General features: G+C 41.9%; 1 protein-coding gene across 2 annotated transcripts; it reads right to left on the bottom strand.

Annotated features, from left to right (window-relative positions):
• Positions 1-2,650: 2,650 nt before the first annotated feature.
• LOC108787116 (keratin, type I cytoskeletal 19-like) lies at positions 2,651-12,193 on the bottom strand. 2 transcript variants are annotated; one of them, XM_018556579.1, is made up of 7 exons: positions 11,916-12,193; positions 11,617-11,822; positions 9,039-9,121; positions 4,969-5,125; positions 4,451-4,612; positions 4,219-4,344; positions 2,651-2,884 (listed from the first exon to the last, which is right to left on the bottom strand). In XM_018556579.1, the coding sequence occupies exons 1-7, from the start codon at positions 12,124-12,126 to the stop codon at positions 2,660-2,662; spliced, it is 1,170 nt and encodes a 389-aa protein (XP_018412081.1). In that variant the 5' UTR covers positions 12,127-12,193; the 3' UTR covers positions 2,651-2,659. The 2 variants fall into 2 exon arrangements, with proteins under 2 accessions (XP_018412081.1, XP_018412080.1); XM_018556578.1 differs by having other exon boundaries at positions 11,617-12,193.
• Positions 12,194-22,621: the final 10,428 nt, after the last annotated feature.

The raw sequence follows: 22,621 nt of genomic DNA, 5'->3' as shown, positions 1-22,621 counted from the left end.
TCCTTCCTTTGGCCCAGCGGTCATGTGACATACTGATTGTATAAGCTTTAGAGTCACCAACATCTATGTAGTGCAAAGTTTTCCCCAATGTAAATCGAATGGATCAATTATGTAGGCCCTCACACTACATAGTTGTTGGAAAATTGCACAGATTGTATCATCAATGTGTATGGCCATCTGTACATGTGGAGTACTGCAGGATCGGTTCCCAGATATAATGTATTCAGGCATATAAAATGGCCCTCCAAACTACAATTTTTCTGACTTTACAACTGTTTAGCATTATGTGAGAGTGTCGTATGATATCCACCTTGGACTGTGCATATACGAATAAATGTATGGGAGCAACTTATAGTGGCTTTTCTTTAGAGATTTCAAATCTAGAGCAGAATTATTTTATGCTCTCTGAGGATCAAGAGTACCTTCCAATGCTACACCTAGAGGTCCACCTGGGAGTTTCGGGTGTTCCCACCCACTGTTGTGTGTTTCAGTTCCTCTTATTGCATTCTCCATAGAATAGAAAATATTCAGCAGGAAGAATGAATCTCAATACAGCTACATCAATTATGCAAACTGAGGAACTCAAGGACCAACTCTGAGGAATGCAGATTTCTCGCAGTCCCTGAGGGATATAAGAAAACTGTCATGTAGTGTAACTCTACAACATGATGGTACTTACCTTTCACGTTCAATCTGTTCTCCGTGTGTTTCGATTTGTGAGTTGTGTTTGTGAATCTAACACCTAATATAATACCACAAGAGTATGAAAAATGCCAACCGGTTTTTAGCAATTTGCACATGATGCAATTCTCCCAACTTGTGCAAACATCATAAACTTACATGTCAATAAAAAAACACTTAAGAGCTCATGTAATGCTTGACCCAGAAGATTATATTTATTAGACAGCAGAAGCAAGACAGACTATAAAAGCAAGCTCTTGGATGTTGACTATGTGTCACGTTTTGCAGGCACAAATCAACATAATTTTGTCTAGGATCTCCGGCTTAGGCCATTTTCAGTGCGGAAATAAAGGAGGGCCTTCTCATGTGACAGCTGTCTAACTCCTAGCAGCGTGTTCTCATTTTCTTTCAATTTTAACTAGAAAGGAGAAAATAGTTATGCATAAGTCAAAAATTGCAAAAGTAATTCATATTTAAATTTTAAATCTTCCCATACATGGTGAGGCTAATGCCTAGCTATCATCGAAACATTCAAAGCATTTGCTGTTTGTTTTTAAATGTGCACCAAAGGGACATGCAAACAATTGTATTTCAACTCAAGAGATTAAACATATAATTTGCATAATTCTAATCTAATTTAAAATGGGAACAACATTATATAGCAGAGATTTATTTGACAAGAGACCACAGGTCCACCCAACAGGCCCATGAGAAGCCTGCTAAATATATAGATATATATATATTGCTCTAAAATATATGATGAATATAATAAATAATAAAAAGTGTGCAATGATAGAAACATATGATGTTTACTTACTGTCTTTAGTTTTGCTCACTGTCAACCTGTAAGGAAAAAAACAGTATTATAAGAACAGACCAAACTAGAGGAATTAAACTCAGCTGGGTTCTTGGCAACAACAATGTAAAGGGAAATGATGAATTACAAAGTACAGTTTCATCATAGCACCAATCACCACCAGTCTTTTAATCAATCTGACTTGGTTACTATGCATGTGTGTGGTAGGCATATCATTGCCCCTTGAGCTGCCTTGTTGAAGACTCTTAAAATTAAGTAATCTATAAGCTCTAAGTCCATCTTAGTTGGGGCTTACAGAGGGTGCAAAACTCTGTGTCCACATATGATAGCATTGGGTGCCTCAAAGGCCAAATAAAAAGCACTAATTGTGTCACATGGGACGAGATACCAGGTATTGAAAGGGGTTGGCAACAAAATAAACCTGTCGGTTTGCTATTCACAGGCAAAGCACAGGCTAACTTTAAACTTCTTCAATAGCCAGCACTCATTTTTACTCATTAATGTCTCTGGGTTTTTTTACTATTTACTTTTTTAGTCTCTGAAATTGTCAGTAGACAAGACAGCGACACAGATTATGACGATATCAGAAATACTATATGGCAATCACGGGGGCCGTACGCTACGGCATCGGAGAGGCCCGGGGGGCAATTGCCACCCTGCCCCCCGGCCCAGTCCGCCCCTGCAAGGCTTATCCGAGGCTGTAGTGCAGAGAGCAGTAATGCCTAAGCAGCAGAAATCAATCAAATTTCAAATCATAATATTTACTAAAATATCCTGATTGGTTGTTATGGATTTTGCTTAGAAAATTCCAACTATATGAAATGTGCAACTTTACATTAAAAGCACTTAATAATTTACAATATAAAGATTGCCTCCATGCAAGGGCAACAACAATAGGGGCCCCTCTGGTAGCTCACAGTTAGGTTTCATGGTATTATCATAAAATATGAATTGGGGCATAAACCTAACAGATGCTTTTACTGCATAATTATTTCGCATTGTATACACTAGTCATAGTGTTAGTGGATGTAGCCATATTGCTAAGAATTAGTGACATACCTGATAACCAGCAAAAAATGGCTTCACATACCGTGTATGGGTAAGAGTCATTGTAGCTAATTTAGGTAGCCAACATAGCATAAGACTAATGTCACTCAGTACTCACGGTGTATCATGTCCTTCCAGGAGCTGACGATATATTGTAATTTCCTGTTCAAGACGCGTTTTAATGTCTAGGAGCTGTTTGTACTCATAGCTCTGACGTTCCATGTCTGACCGCAGGTCGGTGAGTTGTGCCTCTAAATTGCTAATGCGCGCCTGTATTTGTGCCAATTGTGCACCATACCGTTGTTCTGTTTCTGAGAGGGTTCCTTCAAGGGATGCTTTCTGTGGACAGACAGAACACAATTCTTTGTAAACCAGAGAATTAGAATTAAAAAAAAAACATTTGGCCTTGTAAAGTACAAACTATTAGTCCTTTCATCAACCTAATAATTGGGTGTCTGCCTTAGTTCAAAAACCATCTTGAGGCCATCTGAGCAATGGGGTCCTTAGTGCAGCCATTAAGTCATGAAGGCATGCAAGGAATTTGCTGCCATAAAGAAGTCTCCGGTATACCACTGGAACCAGTGGGATACCCAAAAAGTCCCTGCATTCAAGAGGACTCAGAAGCCCACTGTCATGAAGCACTCGGTGGTGTAAATTAGGCTTTTTGATCAACATCTAATTCATGGATTGACCAGGATTTCAATCAACTTGACCTTTGACATAGCAACTTGTTTGCAACTGTTTAAAGTATGTTATGCCTCTCTCTTAAAGTGACATTTTCACTTAAAAAGCAAGGTCTCTTTAATATAATCATGGTTCATACCCCCATAATAACCACCTTAGGGGAAAAAAGTTATTAAATATACTTAGATTTACCTCCAACTTATCCTTATTATTCCAGCAAGATCTTGGAGAATGCTGGAGAAATCTTGCAAGAATATGCTCCTTCACTGTACTGGAGCATCTGCAGGATACTCTGCATTCCCCTCAATCTCGCTGGAAGAACTGCAGGCTTTTTTTTACATGCTTCTAATTTTCTTGGGCAGGGGGCCTTGATTTATAAGGTGTGTTAGGTCCACTTTAACTTGAGACATTTTTGTTTTCTTAAATTTTGGATGGGGCAGGCAAGGGTTACATTTTTTGCCAGATTTTTATTTCTGCTGACTCGATTGGCGAGATTTTGCCTCACTTCCTGTTCCTGTGATGCAAGAAATGGGGAGTGCAGATGACACTGGGACAGGAAGGCACAGACGGCAATAAAAACATTGCAAAAAGTTCCATAATCTAATGGGAAATGAAGGAATATCTTTCCCAAAAAGGACACAAATGACAATAAAAATCTTATTGGATAGGTCAGGTAAGGGTTTGAGCCTCTAAGTTTTGTCTGGGGTTGGATTTTAAATGCCACCTGTGATTTCAGTATTCTCTGTAGGCACCTAAAAACCTGAAGACATGTTTCATAACAATAGGGTAGCTGAGAAATCAGCTAACCTTTAGTATGCTTTTTTTTTTGACCACCAGTACAACTTGACTGCTGGTCAGAAAAGCATACTTATGGGGTACAAAAATTCAGCTGCATGTAGGAACTTAACTTTTAGGTGGAGAGATAATCTGCTAAGACACCACTTCCATCTAATGCCAATAGCCCAGTAGAAAAAACAATATTCACTTACCATACTGAGTTGAGACTGGAGCTCTATCTCCAAGCCTTGGAGTGTGCGTCTAAGGTCTGTGATTTCTGTCTTGCTGGTCTGTATCTGCTCTGTGTGTACGGCAACTTCCGTGTTTATTTCCTCTGTCTAGAGTAGCAAAGAAGACATTTGCAAAACAAGCATTAGACTGCTAGAATTTATAAACTTGCCTCTTCTTTTTCAGAAACCACCAAAAACAAGTGCATCTCCTTACCTTGCTTAAGAACCAGGCTTCAGCATCTTTGCGGTTCTTGTCAGCCAAATGTTCATACTGTTCTCTCATGTCACTCAAAATCTTTGTCATATCTGTACCTGGGGCCGAGTCTACTTCAACACTAACTTGTCCACCAACTTGTCCACGTAATGAGTTCATTTCCTGCGTGATCCTAGTTTAAACACCTTTTGGTGACGAAATATGCTTGTAGTGCACACAACTGTAACATATAAAATGATTTTTGATCCATGTCTACAGCAGTGCTTGTAGGATAGTTACTACTTTAATAAATTGATTATCGAGAAATAAAATGTAGATCCTTCTTCTGTTATCTGCAGAAAATAGGGATTGGTTTGTGTTTGATGAATATTTGAATGATCTTGACATGAATGGATAATTGTTGAACCGCAAGTACTACTACATGGATGATTTCTTAATTCTGTTTTTCATTGCTTGTTGATATAGTGTGAGGTGTGAGTTATAAAAAGACAATACAGAACACACAGGGTCAGTTTTACCTCTTCATGGTTCTTCTTCAGATAGGCCAGTTCCTCCTTCAGGGTTTCAATCTGGAGCTCCAGGTCAGCTCTGGCCAGGGTTAGCTCATCCAGCACTCTACGCAGCCCATTGATATCGGCTTCCACGCTCTGGCGAAGAGCAAGCTCATTCTCAAACCTTAAAGAAAAAGTTTGATGAGATTCATGGGACGTCCTGACAAACATTTCACTTACAGATCCCCTTTCATGAACTTAAAGAAAAAGTTTGATGAGATTCATGGGACGTCTTGACAAACATTTCACTTACAGATCCCCTTTCATGAACTTAATGAGCTCTATTAAGATCAGTGACAACTGTTTTTATTCACGTGTTCTAGAATTAAGGGTTAATGGTTAGATTATATTAGGAGCTAGTTATGGGTATTTATTAAACAGTTGGCAAATATTCAGCGTCTAAAAGGTTACTGCCAAAGGAGTGTGGTTCAGATGTTTGGTTTCACCGGCTTTATATTGTTTTACAGCTACTAATTTGTAGGAACATTTCACAAAATGAGACTTTGTTACCCTTTGAAATATGTTCCCCCTACTATCAGCTAACAGTTTGCCAACAGCTGGCATGGACAATATAGCCTATTGTCAACTGTGACGTCAGGCTTATTCAGTATGGGCAGACTAATGAACAGACTAATACCAATCTCAGTCTAGGGATGACTAATTTACAGTAGTGTTTACCAAAACTTTAAAAACTAAAAAAGTATTTCCCTTTTGATTGATTAAGGTTTTTATAACCTGTATGTACATTTTATAGTCTCTTAACGGTTAACATGTTGTTGAAAAATGATCCTTTACAATAATAACAGTGACCTTCAACACATTATAAATGCAGTCCCATTTTGACACAGGAAATATTATTTGCTGATTCATTTGCTTGTATTAAGGTGTGGCCGGAGGGAACTTATCAGCTCACCAGGACACCAGCCAAATCTCTGGCGCACACAATGGCTGCTAGTTAGCTGGCCAGCCAGGATATACTGTATTCTACAAAAACAGTAACTGCTGTGTTTAAGTGTTCATGCACTCCTTAAGAGATCAGATATGAACTGGACTTAAACTGGATATGTTGACAGTGGAATATACTGTATGCAGGAACAATACAGTTTAATTTGTAGAGAAGCTTTAGGCACATTAGTCCACAAGACTTTTAATTAGAAATGTGGGTGTGTTAAGGTCACCTAAATCAAAGGACAAGTTTCATCATTGTCTCATTGCTATGTGGCTGATTACTTATTAACTTGATTGTGGTTGTGTAATTTCTATATTGTCCAGTGATATAGTGATTAAAGGAGATTTTTCAATGCGTCAGTACACTCAAAGCTGATATCTGAAGCCTTTAAAATTTCTGTTTCCACTTCTGATATTCCAGCCACACAGGCAAAAACAACCAACTACCCCTTCCATGGCAGAGACCGACATCTATGGCCTTAAAGCATACCGTGCAAAGTGTGCCATCATTCGTTGATGGACGTTGCCAACAGTGAACGTTCCTTAAGGACCTGGTTTATTGTGACGTGTATATTCCTTAAGAACCTGGTTTATTGTGACGTGTGTATGTTCTCCCTGTGCTTGCGCATATACAAAGACATGTTGGAAGGTTAACTAGCTCCTGTTTAAATTGGCGTTGTGCATGTGAAATAAGGACCGTAGATTCTAAGCTCCTTGAGGACAGGAACTGATGTAAATGGGCAGTATGTATAAATAAATACACACCTATAATAAAACAGCAGTTTCAGTTTAAATCCAAAATTCCCCCAGCCTCCATCCCTAGCACCCTGAATACACAGAGCTCAACACCTTCCCCCTGCAGCTACGGTATAGCTGTACGTACCTCCTCCCAAGGCTGTGGTCTCCTGCAATGTCTGCAGCTTGGGGGGGTCAAAATTGAGTGCCAAGCTGCCTATGGGCTTGAATGGGATTTTGCTCTTGCTATACAGGTACATCCCATGCAAATCTAAAGGACAAGTGGCCCTACATTAGATTACCAGGCTGCAAACATCTTATGAGACTACAGCTGTTAGAGGAGGTAAGTACAGACCTGCTGGAGGGTTGGTGCTGATGGTTGGCTGTTTGTAGGGAATGGGGGTTTGGGGAATTTTGAATGCAAAGTGAATATGTACCCTAAGTAAAATATTATTCTCTGTATCATTTTAGATAAAAAAGATGCCTTCATGTTTATTCAGACATTGGCAATCAACACATAAAAAATACACTGCAAAACATATAAGGCCCAATATACTAAGCTGCAGCGCACAGGTTATTGAATGTAGTGTTTACTATTTTCAACAATGTGCTGCAGATAAAATTAATTATGGCAAATAATGATTGTTAAATCTTCGAAAATGGACTTGTCATGTCTCTGCAGTTAATCCTTTCAGTGTGGGCTAAGCCTTTCAGGTGGCACTGCATTATTGACTGACAACTAAACTGAATGGTGCCACACCCTATACAAATGGTTCTCACTGCCTGGCTCTTCTTTCTGTTTCACATGTTAGAGCACAATGATTAGTGTTATTTGCCACACTGTCTAAAATAAGGACTCTCTATTGCACCAAAGCAAACAGTCAGATTTAGACCTATTTTGAAAAAGACAACAGGAGACAGAATCCAATGGGTGGCTGTTGAGCTTTGCAGGCTCTCCCTGCTTTACTAAAGTAGGACAATTGGTACTGATTTGTTTTTTTCTTAAAAAGGGACTGTTTTACAATTTATTTTTTGCACAGAGCAGGGCACTTGCCCTTTGCAAAAAGAGGAAGATGAGACTTTTTAGAAAAGAGGCCCACTATTATTCCATGGTAAGGATCTTAGTTTAATCGGTTCTATTGGCATAGCTTCTAACATCCCTTATTTTAGGGGGCTTGATCCTTTTTTGAAACCAAATCCTTTGGCTCCTATTTCCTCTTCAATTATTCCTCTTTTTGGTCTGATATATGGGCCGCTATTTAATTATCAAAATCTTTCATTTCATCTAATTTATTGCATAATAAGCCAAGGAAAAATAATAAGCCAACAAGGATTTGGTAGCATTTGGCAACATTTTCTGCATAATAATTCTTTGTTCGAGTGAGTGTGTGGAAAAGGGTGTGTCCTTTATCTACATATTTTGTGCTAAAAGGTGCCCCTCTCTCCCATCTCAGAAAGTTGAGGCATGTCCTGAGGCAAGGTTTAATATTTGCGTAAGGGTATAATCGGAAAAGTGTTGCATTAAACCTACATGACACAGGCCCCACCCTTTCATGTGGGATAATAACTATTTATTACATCTATATTACTTTTTTACCAGACACTAAACCATTACTGAAGGCAGATATATTGCAGGCTGAAATTGTGTTTAACCCTCTGCTTCACAAGTAATGGACTTAGAACTTGGTGCCTTATGTCTCTCTATGTGACATCTAGGAATTCCATAGCAAAGAATGTATTTGCACTGCATGCCATATTGAAAAGATGATTTTTAAAGCATTTAAGTGTTGCCTACATTAGAAATGTTATGCTGTAATGGTTATATTTCTATCTTAATTCAGTGTAATAGCAAAATTGTACATCTACGGTAAGTGGGCCACCTGTAGATAACAAGCTTTGGCCGCCTGAAGAAACTTCAGATTCAACATTTCTGGGAGTATCATGTTCCTGTGCCCTGTCATGTAATGTGGTTTCTTCTGCTGAACCCTACATCACTACTATGAACTATAATAATGATGTAGGGGAAGATGTAAGGAACCACATCCATCCCGACACACCCAGAAGTGTGTCAAATGTGAAGAGGTCTTTGCTCTGCAAGAGAGAAAAGCTTGGAGGAATGAGTGGTGGAACAGGTGAGTATAAAGCTTCTTCTTTTGCAGTTGGTACTGTGTTGAATTTTTTTGACATAAGCAATAAGCCTTCTTCAGCCTGAAATGGCAGCCATCATAAAACCGTAAGCTTCGAAGAATGGTTTACAATACATCAAATAGCTAATTTTATCATGTAAATGTGTGCGCTTTCACAGAAAAATGTCATCTTTAACAGCAGAGTGATGGTGTGAAAGGACTACTTACTTAGTTCTGAAGTCATCAGCTGCCAGCCTGGCATTATCCACCTGCAGGACAATCCTGGAGTTGTCAATGGTAGCACCAAGGATCTGAAATGCATTAACGGTCACATTTAGAGAATCCCGTTAGAATATTTATTTTAACAATTTTTTTCCTGGTTATAAAATAACCCACCTCACCTGTTCTCAGTGCAATTTAGCAGAAGAAAAGACCTTGGAATATGACATGATATAATAAACGACACAATAACCACTAAGTAATTGTGGTTGTTTCAGGCTATGACACACCCAACAGTCAAGGAGCATAGCAACACGAAAATATGAAGTTTGTGTTTATATAAGGAGTATGCGCATGTCATTAGAGATTGTTAAAGACATCTACAATGCGGGGTTCCACCATTACAAATAATAAGAATTAGACGGTCACGTCTCAGTGACTCTACTGGCAAGACCTCTGTGCTTGAGTGTCTAGCTCTGGTCACCCATTGCTGCAGATACAAATAAGTTCCAATTATCCCTTTGGACTGTTTAATTTAATAATGGAAAATGGGAGAGGTGGGAAGGGGTGACCACTCCTCCTTTACAGGGAGTGGGATTCCATGGTAGAATAAAACTGTCAGGAGTTATTTAAATGCTGAAATGCTGAGTCTCCAAATCTTCTAAGAGACCAAAGAAGACTCACCAGAGTCCACCAGAGGCCTGAAATATTACTTATAATTTATTACTTAGGTGGGCTGCCACTTTAATTTACTATTGGGTGTCCATACAGAAGCTTATCCCCCGTTCAACTAAATCAGAAGGTGGGTAATTCTGAGGGAGACCATGCATATAGGGTAAAACAATTTAGCAGGATTAGATGGCTTTGGATGTGTTTCTATCATTCACCCCATACATGCCCATTTAACAGGCAATCAAGTTAGTTACATCAATTAAGCCGAGCACATATTTAGAAAACAAGCTGAACAAAGAAGTGAGCTCACATGGACAACAGTAGAAGTAATAACACAATAAATGCATAACTGGACAGGTTTTGTTCAATGTTTAACTTATACACTGCCTGTGAACGTCATGTTAAAGTCATTTGAAACCCATACACAGTCATCAGATATGCAAGTCTCAGTGCCTATAAATATGGGCAGTTGTAGTCAGGCACCCAGTGAGGCTTATTGCATGGGTAAAAAAATCTAAAAAACATAACACCAGACTGTGTATGCAAAAAAGCCCCTGTGTACCACTTTAAAGAGTTCTAAATGCTTGCAGACACTGTCAAAACCCATCAAGTGTCAACTTTTTGCAGTGAATAATCCCAAACAGAGTCTAATCTGTGGCAATAATACTTTTTGGGAACATACTAATACATTTTCAAGACTCCCAGCAAAGGAACCATACCATCAGCTATCTCAACCCAATATAAACAGGACGATACTGCATTATGGGCCTCTTTTGGACACTTTAGGAAGCTCTTTTGGGCCAACTTTCCTCCTCTTTTGTCCCTCTTAAAGATAATATATGAAAATATGTTATCATATATTGCACTAAACATTTTGATCCACTCTTAAATAATTGCATTCATTGTTTTCCTACCCAAGTGTAAATTAAAAGTAGTGCTTAAAAGCATTGCTGGGTTTAACCAAACATTTAGCATGAAAAATCTTCATGGTCCATGGATCTGGAGGCGTGGTACAGGCGTGTCCTTTGCCTGGATACTATTATTAAAAAAAATATCCCTTTGTCTCGTCTTGGAAGTTGGGAGCTGTCCCCGTTGGTTATATACAGTTCAGGAAGATAATGTTAGAAAAACTTAAACTGGTGCTACTTTGTAAGATTAAACCTGTTTTTCTAGTTTGCTTGTCCCTTCTTTAACCTCTGTGGTACTAAGCAGTTATAAGCTAAAAAGTAAGCCTCTCTTATGAAAACATGGAAAGAAACATTGGCATTGTTAGTACAATTGCACAATCATTTTGTTTTATTCTTAGCCTTCTTTTTTTTTAACTGTTTATAACCATTTATAATTTAATGAACACTGTGTAGTATGCTAACCTATTAAAGCTATTTCTACAGACACCTGGGGTCAAGCCATCAGCTTTGAAACAGTCAAAGAATTACAGGTGCCAGTATGCACTGCCAGCCAGCAGCTGGTAGTGAATTCAGGGACGCGTAGTTCCCTAATGCTTGCTTGACTGCCTCACCTGACTTATCACATTTTATTGTACTGTTATTATACGACAGTTTGCTCATTTATTATCCGATATCCTGAGACAAGTTAATAAGAACAGCTGTCCTTGTTAATAATAAACTTTGTGAAATATGTTAGATACAAAAGCAATTATACAACCGGAGGAACATACTAAATGCAGGAGAGTAGTAGATGCAGGGACTGAACTCCTGGCAGGGATGTTGTAGAACATTAGGATTAGATAGATTTGATAAGTGTTAGTTAGCTAACTGCCAGGTGTGTAGACATAGCTATGGCAGCTTATATAGACATAGCTATGGTAACTTCTTATGTGCCAAGTTAGATTATTAATACACCTAACATATGCCATATGTCATGATAAAAAGAAATGACAGGTGTATGAGCTCACCTTATCTCTAAGGTCCTCAATGACCTTAAAGTAGTGGCCATAGTCACGGGTTGGGCTGGGTCCTTGCTTCTCGTACCACTCCCGGATCTTCACCTCCAGGTCTGAGTTGGCTGTCTCCAAATCGCGTACCTTGTCCAGGTAGGTGGAAAGACGGTCATTCAGGTTCTGCATGGTCTCCTTCTCATTGCCAGCCAGCAGGCCATCCCCTGACGTGCTGACACTGAAGCTGCTGCCATAGCCACCACCAGAGCCATAGCCACCACCAGAGCTATAGCCACCACCAGAGCTAAAGCCACCACCAGAGCTAAAGCCACCTCCAAAACCGCTGCCTAGACCACCACCATATCCAGAGGAGACCAAACGGGCAGAGGACACGGAAACACCCTGCCCCCCATAGCCACCGTGGACACTTGGAGATTTGAAGGAGACCCTTCCTCCTCCACCACCGATGCCACTACCCAAACCTCGGTAGGAGCTGGTGACGCTGGTCTGGCGAGAGCTGTAAGACATGGTAGCAGTGGCTGGACTGAGCAGACTTAGAGATGCAGATCACAGGAGTGTAACTGTTCTCTCTCCTCCAGCCTCCTTTTATTCTTCACTGACTGGGTGGTGCCAGAAAGACTGATGGAATTTCACCGACTCCTTCTACTCATGCCAAGCAACAAGAGACATTTCTCTACTAAACAAACACTGCATTTTTTTTCCTCTTACAGTTTAGACAAAAGAGTCCATTGAATCTCAGGTGCAGAGGGAGGGGGGGGAAAAACACTGAACTATCGGAGAAAGTTTCCCTTATTGTGCTATGTGAAGATAAAACAGTCTGTTTGCAGTTAACCCTCTTGTTTTGGGATTATCTGAAGTCTATTGAAGAGGGGCAGATAGATTAAATGTAGAAATTAGGCGTGATAAAAAGAGAAAATAAACTTTTACAAAGTACAGTGGAAATTGTGATAAATACAGAATCCTTTCACAGGAACTAAAGCTGTCCTTGCATAGGAAGATCTGTTTGATTAACAGGACAAAGGATGGATCTCAGGGGGCCGAGCAAGTGACACACCTTCTGTACAAATACCTCTGCCAAAATTCCAGATTATTCAAGATACAAAATAAGGATAATACAGTGACTGCATGTGTTAGTAAGACTATTGCGGATCAGATTTTCAATTTTCTCTGCATATCTGAGAAGATAACAATTGAAGGGGGGGGGTGACATTCCAGACATGGAACCCCTGTGAGGTTTTATTGCTGTCTGTGTCATCCACTCTAAATATGTCCTGTGACCGTTGTCACTGGGCTGGAAGTGAGGGAAAATCCAAAAATTGAACTTGTCACCAGAATACAGGGAGTTTTCCAACGGGTCCAGTAACAGCTGTTGAAGAGAGAATCGCTCCTTACTTTTAAGAAATATTTTCTCTTATTTCCTATTGTGTTGACAGGACGTAAAAGAAAATCTCTCAAACAGAACATAGGAGGCAAAAAACCTGGCAGCAGTTTTTAACCCTTCCCATTTGTCTTTAGATATATACTTTACTGCAGGCAAAAATGTTTTTAACCCTTGGAGTGGGGCTACTCCTGTACTGCAAGTGTTTGTTTTGCTCTAGGGAGGAAAATAACAGAGTTATACTCGGAGCTGGCTGGTTGTGACAGTGTTCCCCCAGCCTGTCTCCCCCTCTACTCCAGCGATGAGATGTCCCTTGGTGTCCTCATGACCTATATGCAGTGTATAGAAAATGATGACTTAACCTCCCTGGCGGTGTAATTTTTCGTTCTATTTTTGTAAAAAAAAATTTGTGTTTTTTTAAATATCCCGCCAGTTCCGCCCCCCTGCAACGCATACGCTCGCAAGGGACGGAACCCGCAAGACGGATGCCGGCCTAGGCGGCTCGAGGGGCGAGGTAAGTAAATGCTATGCTGCATTCCCGAGTGTAACTCGGGGTTACCGCTTATGGTATGGAAAATTAACCCCGAGCTACACTCGGGAATACCGCCAGGGAGGTTAAGGATCTTTAGACCACTTGCAGCGGAGGGGGAGAGAGGCTCCAGGGACCGGTCTAAGAGCAAGCTGGCTCCAAGGTTCAGGTGAGTATAACTTTGTTTTTTTTCTCCCTAGATGAAAACAAGCAGTTTCCTGGAGTTCTTTAAACTGCCATTCTAAGCACAGTATCTTACTTAGAAGTTGTTTTATGATGGTAATCAGTGGCGTCACGCGGGGGTGCGGCCAGCACCCGGGTGACACCATTGGAGGGGTGACACTAAAATGACTGACAGTCATTTTGGTGTCACCCATTCTGAAAAGTAGGGCACTCGGTTATGGACCGAGAGCCCGACAGTTGCAGGAGAGAGAGGAGGGGACTCGGCGGCATACCTTATCCCGCTGGGGGAACATCCCCTCCTCTCTCTGCCAGCGTCCATCACCAAGATGGGCGCCGGCAGGTATCAAAAAGATGACCGCGCATGTGCGATGGTGTCATGGCGGGGTGTCACCCGGTATCTGCTCCGGGTGACACCTGGCCTTGGAACGCCCCTGATGGCAATACAAGTATAATGACCGTATCATCCAAAAATCAAAAGCACTAAGCCCCTATTCACAACTGAGCATAGCGGGAATGCGCGTCACGGTGATGCACATTTCTACGCGTTCACGGGCATTTGTTTACAGCATTTGTTGTGCATCCACATTGATTTCAATGGGTCCCAGGACGCGCACCAAATGAGGGAAAGTAGTACACGTTCAACGTTCTTTCCCGCGCATTTGCACACGTTCTCATGTGCGAAAATGCCTGTGGAAATGTGCATTTGGGGTGGCATTAACTAGTAATGGCGCTGCAATCGCGTTCCGTGTTTGTGTATGTTTTGTAAATACGCATCAAAGCATGCACTTTTGTGAACGGGGACTAGATTATCATTGTGATCTGCAAAACAATCAGTGTAACTGAAAAGAGTTTTGTGGAAAATTAGTTTTAATTCCATCATATAACTTTCTGAGATGGGACAAAGGAACACCCTTAAGCCAAAGTATGTAGGCAAAAGACACACTCCTGCCACACCCGCAGTTAAGTACATCATGAAGAATTAATAAGCAACAAATGATTGCTTAAATCCACAAGTACTTTCATCACTGGTTTTCATCACCGCTTTCCGTGTCTGTGTGAGAGGTTTAGTGTAGTAGAACGCTTTAGCTGGTTAAATAATGCATTTATTATAGAGGTCTATACAGAGGTGTTCTCAGCATAATAGCCGCTGGTGGTCATGTTCGTGGGTGGGGGTGGTTGGAGGCAGTGCTGGTTGCCACAGAGTGGGGGCGGTTAGGGGGTGTTTATGGGGTTCTGGTGGTGCACCAGCCAGCTCTATCCGGCGTCCTGGCCAGCTTAATGATGTCACCTGTTGCCAGGTGCTGAGCAGAACACCTACCAGAGCATCCCAAGTTGCTAAGAGCTGGGACGGAAGATGTGTATGGCCCTCAGACATCTAACCATCCGGCTCTTAGCAACCTCATACAAGTTGGTCGGAAAGGGGGCGACAGACACCCTGCACACATTGTGCAACAGAGCGGCCATGCTGTTCTGCCTGCTGCCTCTCCACATGATCTAAAGAGATGCCGCTGCAGGCTGCCTCATTATAGGGATGGCACTACATCTATACCTCAGACCAAAAAGAGGAACAACTGAGGAGAAAGGAGCAGAGGCATCCCCCGGTCCGGGAGTCACCTGGTGCGGCCGCCTGAAGTCACCCACTGGTACGTTATCACACGCGTCATCTGTGATGTCATGCACGTTACTGCTAGTGGTCATATGGGTGATGGATGGTGGCAAAGGGAGGAAGGGATGTTCATCCAGCAGGATAAGGGCTGTCTAGAGGCCGCCGCTGCCTGATCATATACCAAGGCGATCCGAGAAGGTCGGACTTATTTTCAGAGGTGGCCACTTGCTAATTTGAAAGTTTCAAGGACAACGTACCGAGATACAGCGCTAGTCCAAGGGGAGGTGGAGGGGAGGGGGGCTGTGTGTGTTAGGTTTTGAAATTGGTACTAAGTATACTTGTTTGGTTGAGCGGCTTCAGAAAACATTGATTCACCAATGGGTGAATCAATCAGAGAAAGGAGGGGAGAAGCGCTCCAAATCAAGCAAAAGAACGGCGCGTTTTTTTGGGAACGTAAGGCTGGAAACAGGGGCCAGATTTAATTCCCGGATCCGAGTTGTGTATTCAATGGTTGATCTGGGACAAATTGGATCAACCATTGAATACACAACTCGGATCCGGGAATTATAACTGGCCCCTGTTTCCAGCCTTCCGTTCCCAAAAAAACGCCCACGTTCTTTTGCTTGGTTTGGAGCGCTCCTCTCCTCCTTGCTAATTTGAACCTGGGCTAGAGTGCCTGAAGAAAGGGCCCCAATGTGCCCTCTCTGGCACGTGTGCCATAGGTTCGCCACCACTGTCCTAGATCATGTGTGCTAATGCATCGGATACACTAGCATGTATCATCTATGGGCCATCTCTACATCAGGAAGAAAATGGCAAGCAAAAATGACATATATTGTAAGATTGTACAAACGCTTGAACTGCAACTCCAAGACATGCATGGGGCTGTGCAGAACCTCAGAGAGGTAAAGATAGGTTATCAGCACTCCAATATGTAAGAAAGTATAATTTATTGAAAAAAACACCACATAGGTCAAAATTGCCGAAGTTTTGAGCACGCACTGGGTCCCTTCTTCAAGGTGACAGTCCCCGAGGGCCGTGATGTCACCTTGAGGAAGTGACCCCGTGCTGCCCCAAAACGTTGACAATTTTGACCTATGTGATGTTATTTGCCATAAACAATACTTTTTTTTGCATGTTTCAGTGCTGGCGACCTTTCTTCACAGCTCTATTGTTCATTGCTTAAACCCTGATTAAGAGGGATTCCTGACCCCTGAAATGCGTTGGCTATACATATCTTCTACTCACCATTTGTAAAGCCATCAAAGGTTTTTTTTTTTTTACTCTTAAGCAGATTGTCTGGTGCTGTTTTTAGACTTTAATCATGTATTGAAAAATGGCTGGTATCAGTTGAGTGGACAACAAGAGTGCATGGCAAACCATGGCAATCTAATTTGGCAAATAAAGTATTTATAAGTATTAGTTAATAATAAACAGTTTAATACAAGCCTTTTTTTTTTATTTTATGGTTTTATGTGCCAGTTGTTCTTTAAATGTGCATGGCCAAACCATAGAAAGACCATAAATATTTACAACTTTTAATCAGGAAGGGCAGGCTGATCATTATATGCTGCACTGAGACATGGGTTGTAAACGGAACCTCAATAGCTGAGAGGAAAAAGTGAAGGCTAATTGCTTTCTATCAGCTATCTGATTGCAGTGTAACCTTTCTGTACTGCTGTTACTTAATAACCACACTCTTTTATATAGCAGTGTAAGTGGTGTGTGTATAAGGGCTTGTTCACACTGACACTGGTTTGTAGTGTGTATCCATTATCACAATACAGGAGTAGAGGTCCTCTGGACTTCACAACTTCAAAGCCCCACAGACATTACATGATCCTTAAACAATTATGTTGATTTATTAAACTGATTGTGTTGTCTATGGCAATTTTAGACCTTCCCTGACCAAACACCAATTAATCCTCCGCACACTCCTACACTTCTATATACGTGCTTAAACAATTTTCCATCAACATGTGGATAGTCAATAATTTCCCCCTATTGCATTCCTACTTATAGTGGATTTGTGCTTTGCTTCAGCAGGAGAATAGTACTGCAGGGGAAAGAAAGGAAGGGCATGTTTGGCATTTATGAAGCCCGCTGTTTCTCCTTGCATTGGCAAAGAGTTAGGCTAGTTTCACACCCACACTACACCTCATGACACCCGGGACGCGCGGTCCTGTACAATGCAGGCAGCAAGTGCCGCACGGCACCATTGATTTCAATGGGGTGACATCTGCATGGCAATCGCAGAAAAAAGGTACAAGTACCTTTCTTTTGCAATACACAACGCACGGCTGTGTTTGGAAGCACGAGCGGAATCGCGGCGGGAAACTGCACGATCCCCCCCAGCGCGACTGGGGTGCCATTAAAAAATAGTGGCACCCACAGCGCAATCGGTTCACACCTTGCTGACTCCTGACCGCGCCAAATCGTGCACGATTGCCATGCGGTGAGGTGTCACCTAGGTGTGAACCTAGCCTTAGAGCCTATGTTGATGGGCTTTTGTTCACATCAGAGGGATTTTTTACATTCCCATGCAAGTCTTGTACAGCCTTTTAGGTGCCATACATCTAAAGCGTATGGAAAGTATTAGACAATAATAATCTGCAGAATAATCCACTACAGATCCTCTTACTGCAGGAGGTGTTCTCTACAACCTGGCTGTAGCGGTACACAATGTGTGTTCTCTCAACCATGCACTAAGGTGAGCATTATACGCCTTAAAAATGCATTAAAAGTACCCTATTAACAATACTGTACCTTATTTGTACATCATTCGGTTGTAGATCTTCAAATCATCTCTGAATTCATGCTGACACTGTCCTTCCTTCTGGTGGGTGGCTACTTTTGTTCCCCATGGTCCCTCTGTGTGTGTTGTAAAGTAGCCACCGCTCTAAGCTCACTCCCATGATGGACTATAACTTCAATATAAAATAGTAAACTAAACATGAGATTGTAGTCTATCACAGGAGTGAGCTTGGAGCAGTGGCTACTTTACAACACATGGACCATGGGGAACATAAGTAGCCACCCTCCAGAAGGAAGGACAGTGTCAGCACCAATTCAGAGATGATTTGAGGATTTGCAGCTGAGTGATGCACAATTAAGATACATTTTTGTTTATTAACTATTAACAATGCATGTTTTAGATTTAAAGGAGAATTATGGGGTGAGCTAAAGACACTCATCCCCATAATTCAAGCCGACCTGTGACAGTGAAGCTGTCACAGGTCGGCTCAATTGATCGGGGAGTCATTGAACACATACCGCCAATCGCTGACTTCCCAATCCTCTCCCTGCAGATAATAGTGACCCGCTCCCCACAGGGTTCCCCCCCTCTAGAGAGGCCGAGCCAGCTGTCAATCAGCCAGCGGGGTGGATCTCTACTATATTGTCGGGATCTGTCCCGGCTGCGGCGCGTCTCTGCGCTCTCAGCATATAGTAGGCAATAGCATTAGTATATGTCCTCCTGTGACCTTGAAAAGAACTATGGCCAGAAAGGGTTAGGCCATAGTTCTCCTTTAACTCCTGGTTTTAGTGTCACTTTACATACTAGGCCCATGAATTGCATATATTCTTCTACTATTTGCTCCTCAACCATACTCTGTAAATCCAGTTATGAGAGAGCATGTGACTATCTCGCCTTCCTTCCATTATGCAGCACTGGGCATGTAAGCAGCCAATCACCGGACTTTAGCACTGTAACATGGGCTGGGGTGTCATCCATGAGTCTACTGGTAGTCTTAGAGGTGCCCCTGTTCTTGGTAATTGCAGTTGTTTTGGTCCCTTTTGGTCTTTGCCAGTAAGGAGGGGTGGGCTACCTGCAGGCATACCTGCACTCAATTTATCTATTACTATATATGCTCCAAGATGGGGGATCTCATAGATTAGAGTTAGGGCCACACTACACAGGAAAACCTCTGTTTTTTTTTTTTTTAGCTTCAAAGGATTTTTTTTTTTTCGAAATACAAGTAAATAGTGCAAGCAATCAGACATTGCATATACAGTGGTACAGAAATTGGCATTGCTGTATAACAGGAGTGTGCTTATTAAGCATAGCAATCAGAAAGCAATCGCCTAATCTATATGTGGAGGAGGTGTGGACCAACTCTGGCTGGGGTCCCAATATGGAGGTCAGAAGCAAACAAACCTCTTAATGCAAAATGTTAGACAGTGTAAGCTTTTTTTTTGCAGGCTGGTTGGTGAGTGAGCTGGGAAATATTTTGGTTTGTACCAAGGAAAGCCCTTCCATGAGCACCTTATTTTGAAAGATAGTTACAAATTGATTTGTGCAGTTGCCATATTTGTTTTCATTTTGGCTTTGAGACACTACAGGAAGTTGGAAGAGGCCTTTCCAAAGGAAGCCAAATCCTCACATAGGCAGTTGTCACTGGAACAAGTGTCGCAATTGGAATCTTTCTCCTCTATTCCAGCTTCTCTCATTGGTGGCAATGGTCATCGGGGGCACACAGAGATAGGGAATCTCCCTATTTAAGATGTAGCATACCTTACTTTATCCAGAAACAGAAAAGTCTGGCTTTAGCTACATTAAATAAATTCTGGTACAACATTCCTAAAGATGGTGTATAAAGATATATCCTACAGTTATCAATATCAAATGGCTTGAGGCATTCTAAGCATGACCACAGTGTAGTCAAAGCAAACTTGTCATATAGTGATTGCATGCTAAATAAGTGTTGGAAAGGCCGTATTATCAGCGAATTCTTTTATTCATTTTCGGTAACTGCACTGTGACACTTCTCTAGCATTTGTGCAAAACTTCACATAGCTGGATGAAAAGCAGCGTGTTGTCGCAGAGAAAGGGGTATGGTGTGATAATTTATGATGTTGCCTTGCCACACCTTCTCACATTTTATTAGGCAGCTGGGCAGCAGAAAGTGACCGTGTTTTTTTTTCTCTCCTTAGCGAAATCTAATCTACACCAGCTGCACTAAAATATGTGTAATATGATGGAATCTCATTGTAGCAATAGCAGTAGCAGTAAATGGAGATACAGTCACCGTAGCAGCTGTAGAGGTAGCTGATGTAGTAGTTATGGTGGTATTAGTAGTATCTTGTAATAATTAGAAGAAGCATTAGCAGCAATTGTAATAGCAGTAGTAGCTGTTGTATTACTAGTAGAGGTTTCAGACTTTTACAGGGATATTCACTAAAGGGTGAATAGTTTGGAGGCTGGAGAAGTGAACAATCTAGGCTAAATAGCTGATCTGGAAAACTTCTCCAATTCAGCTCATTTTCCAGTTCTGCTATGTTGTCCTAGAAAAGGGGTGCCCACAATTTTTGTGTTAAGATCTACTTTTCAAATGACGAGCTACATGAGATCTACCAACGAAAAAAAAAACCTCCCTCGCTCTCTCTCTCCTGGCTGTCTCTCCTTGCTCTCTCTCCTGGCGGTCTCTCCTTGCTCTCTCTCCTGGCGGTCTCTCCTTGCTCTCTCTCCTGGCGGTCTCTCCTTGCTCTCTCTCCTGGCGGTCTCTCCTTGCTCTCTCTCCTGGCGGTCTCTCCTTGCTCTCTCTCCTGGCGGTCTCTCCTTGCTCTCTCTCCTGGCGGTCTCTCCTTGCTCTCTCTCCTGGCGGTCTCTCCTTGCTCTCTCTCCTGGCGGTCTCTCCTTGCTCTCTCTCCTGGCGGTCTCTCCTTGCTCTCTCTCCTGGCGGTCTCTCCTTGCTCTCTCTCCTGGATGTCTCTCCTTGCTCTCTCCCCTGGCTGTCTCTCCTCGCCCCCTGGCTCTCTCTCCTAGCTCTCTCCTGGCTGTCTCTCTTTCCTTGTTCATTCTCCTGGCTATCTTTCCTTGCTCTCTCTCTCCTGGCTGTCATTTCTTGTCTTCTCTCCTGGCTGTCTCTCTTCACTCTCTTGGCTGTCTCTCCTGACTATCTCCCCTGGCTGTCTCTCCTCTCTCTTTCCTGGCTGTCTCTCCTCGCTCTCTCTCCTGGCTCACCTTGCTGTATTTTGCAACAGGCTGTGTAAACTAATATTCCTTGATTTAATACATAGCAGCGCTTCAACCACCAGTATCCACCAGAAAGGTGTCAGGGAGCTTGGCTCAGCAGACTCAGTCTAATAGGTAATTATGTGTGAACAGCTAAATAAATATACCAAAATGGAATAAAGGGGCCGCCGTTCACACCCTTCGTGATCTACCAGTATCAGCTTTGAGAGCTACTGGTACATCACCATCTACCTAATGGGCACCCCTGTCCTAGAACGTTCACTTATCAATTATACCATCAATTATACCAATTATACCAAACTCTTCACCCTTTAGCCCTCATTCACACTGTAAATCGGCCCGCACGTACAGCTCTGTGCAGCGTGCACGGCAGTATCGGGCAGCTCCCGGGAAGGACAGGGGCTGCGTACTAATCACACTAATCTATGGGACTACGCAGCCGTACGGCGCCCTACGCTCACACGTCCGTGCAAGTGAGAGTACTCGTACGCTGACCAGATGGATCCTGTCTGCGTCCGAGCCAGGAAACACACACTCCCACGGACCTGCACTTGAGGTGAGTGTAGGGGGGCGTATGACCACGTAGTCCCATAGAGAAGGACTGGGGCTGCATACTAAATCACACACAGCACCTGTCCATCCCGGGAGCTGCCCGATACATCCCTGCACGCAGCACGGAGCTGTACGTGCCAGCCGTCTCTAGTGTAAATGAGGGCTTAGTGAGTAACTCTGTTAGTATTAGCATTAATGGCAGTAGCTTTAGTATGAAGTAGTTGTAATATTAGTAGTTGTAATAGTAGAAGCAGTGGGATAACTAAAGCTGTAATAAGCTGTGTGAGTAGTCATAATAGTAGTAGTAGTAGTAATTGTAGTACTAGCAGTAGTAGTTTTACCCAGCTGATGTAGTAGGAACAGTAGTAGACATTTTAGTCTGTTAATAGTAACAGTAATGTCAGTAGTTTTAGAATCTCCAGTAGTAGTAGTAGTAGTAGTATTAACAGGGCCGGATTTACTTTCCCTGCCGCCCCAAGGCCAGGTTCCACAATACGCCCCCCGTATTGTATTGTGGCGTATTGTGGAATCTGGCCTAGGGGCGGGGCTAGTTTCAAATTTTTTTTTACTGTTTCTTTATTTTTATCACTTTTTATTTTTTTATTCAATTATTTCTTCACATTTTTATTTAATTTTTTAATCAATTTAATTTTTTTAGATTTTTATTTATCTTTTTACTTTTTCTATTATTTACTTTTTTATAGTTTTTATGTTATTATTGTTTATTTTTTATAATTATTTTCTTATTTTTTACTTTTTAATCACCTTTTTATTTTTTTA

The sequence above is a fragment of the Nanorana parkeri genome, unplaced genomic scaffold (genome assembly GCF_000935625.1).
Source record: "Nanorana parkeri isolate BGI_ZX_2015 unplaced genomic scaffold, ASM93562v1 scaffold242, whole genome shotgun sequence".
Lineage (NCBI taxonomy): Eukaryota > Metazoa > Chordata > Amphibia > Anura > Dicroglossidae > Nanorana > Nanorana parkeri.
This window is presented reverse-complemented; position numbering and strand designations above follow the sequence as displayed.

Bases quoted from the DNA above. Each gene is read 5' to 3' on its own strand.
- LOC108787116 (XM_018556578.1), bottom strand. From the start codon at position 12,126: ATGTCTTACAGCTCTCGCCAGACCAGCGTCACCAGCTCCTACCGAGGT. The intron at 5,126-9,038 runs GTAAGTAGTCCT...TTTTTCTTTAAG, and splicing joins GCTGATGACTTCAGAACTAA to GTTTGAGAATGAGCTTGCTC. The intron at 4,345-4,450 runs GTAAGGAGATGC...TTGCTACTCTAG, and splicing joins AAGCCTGGTTCTTAAGCAAG to ACAGAGGAAATAAACACGGA.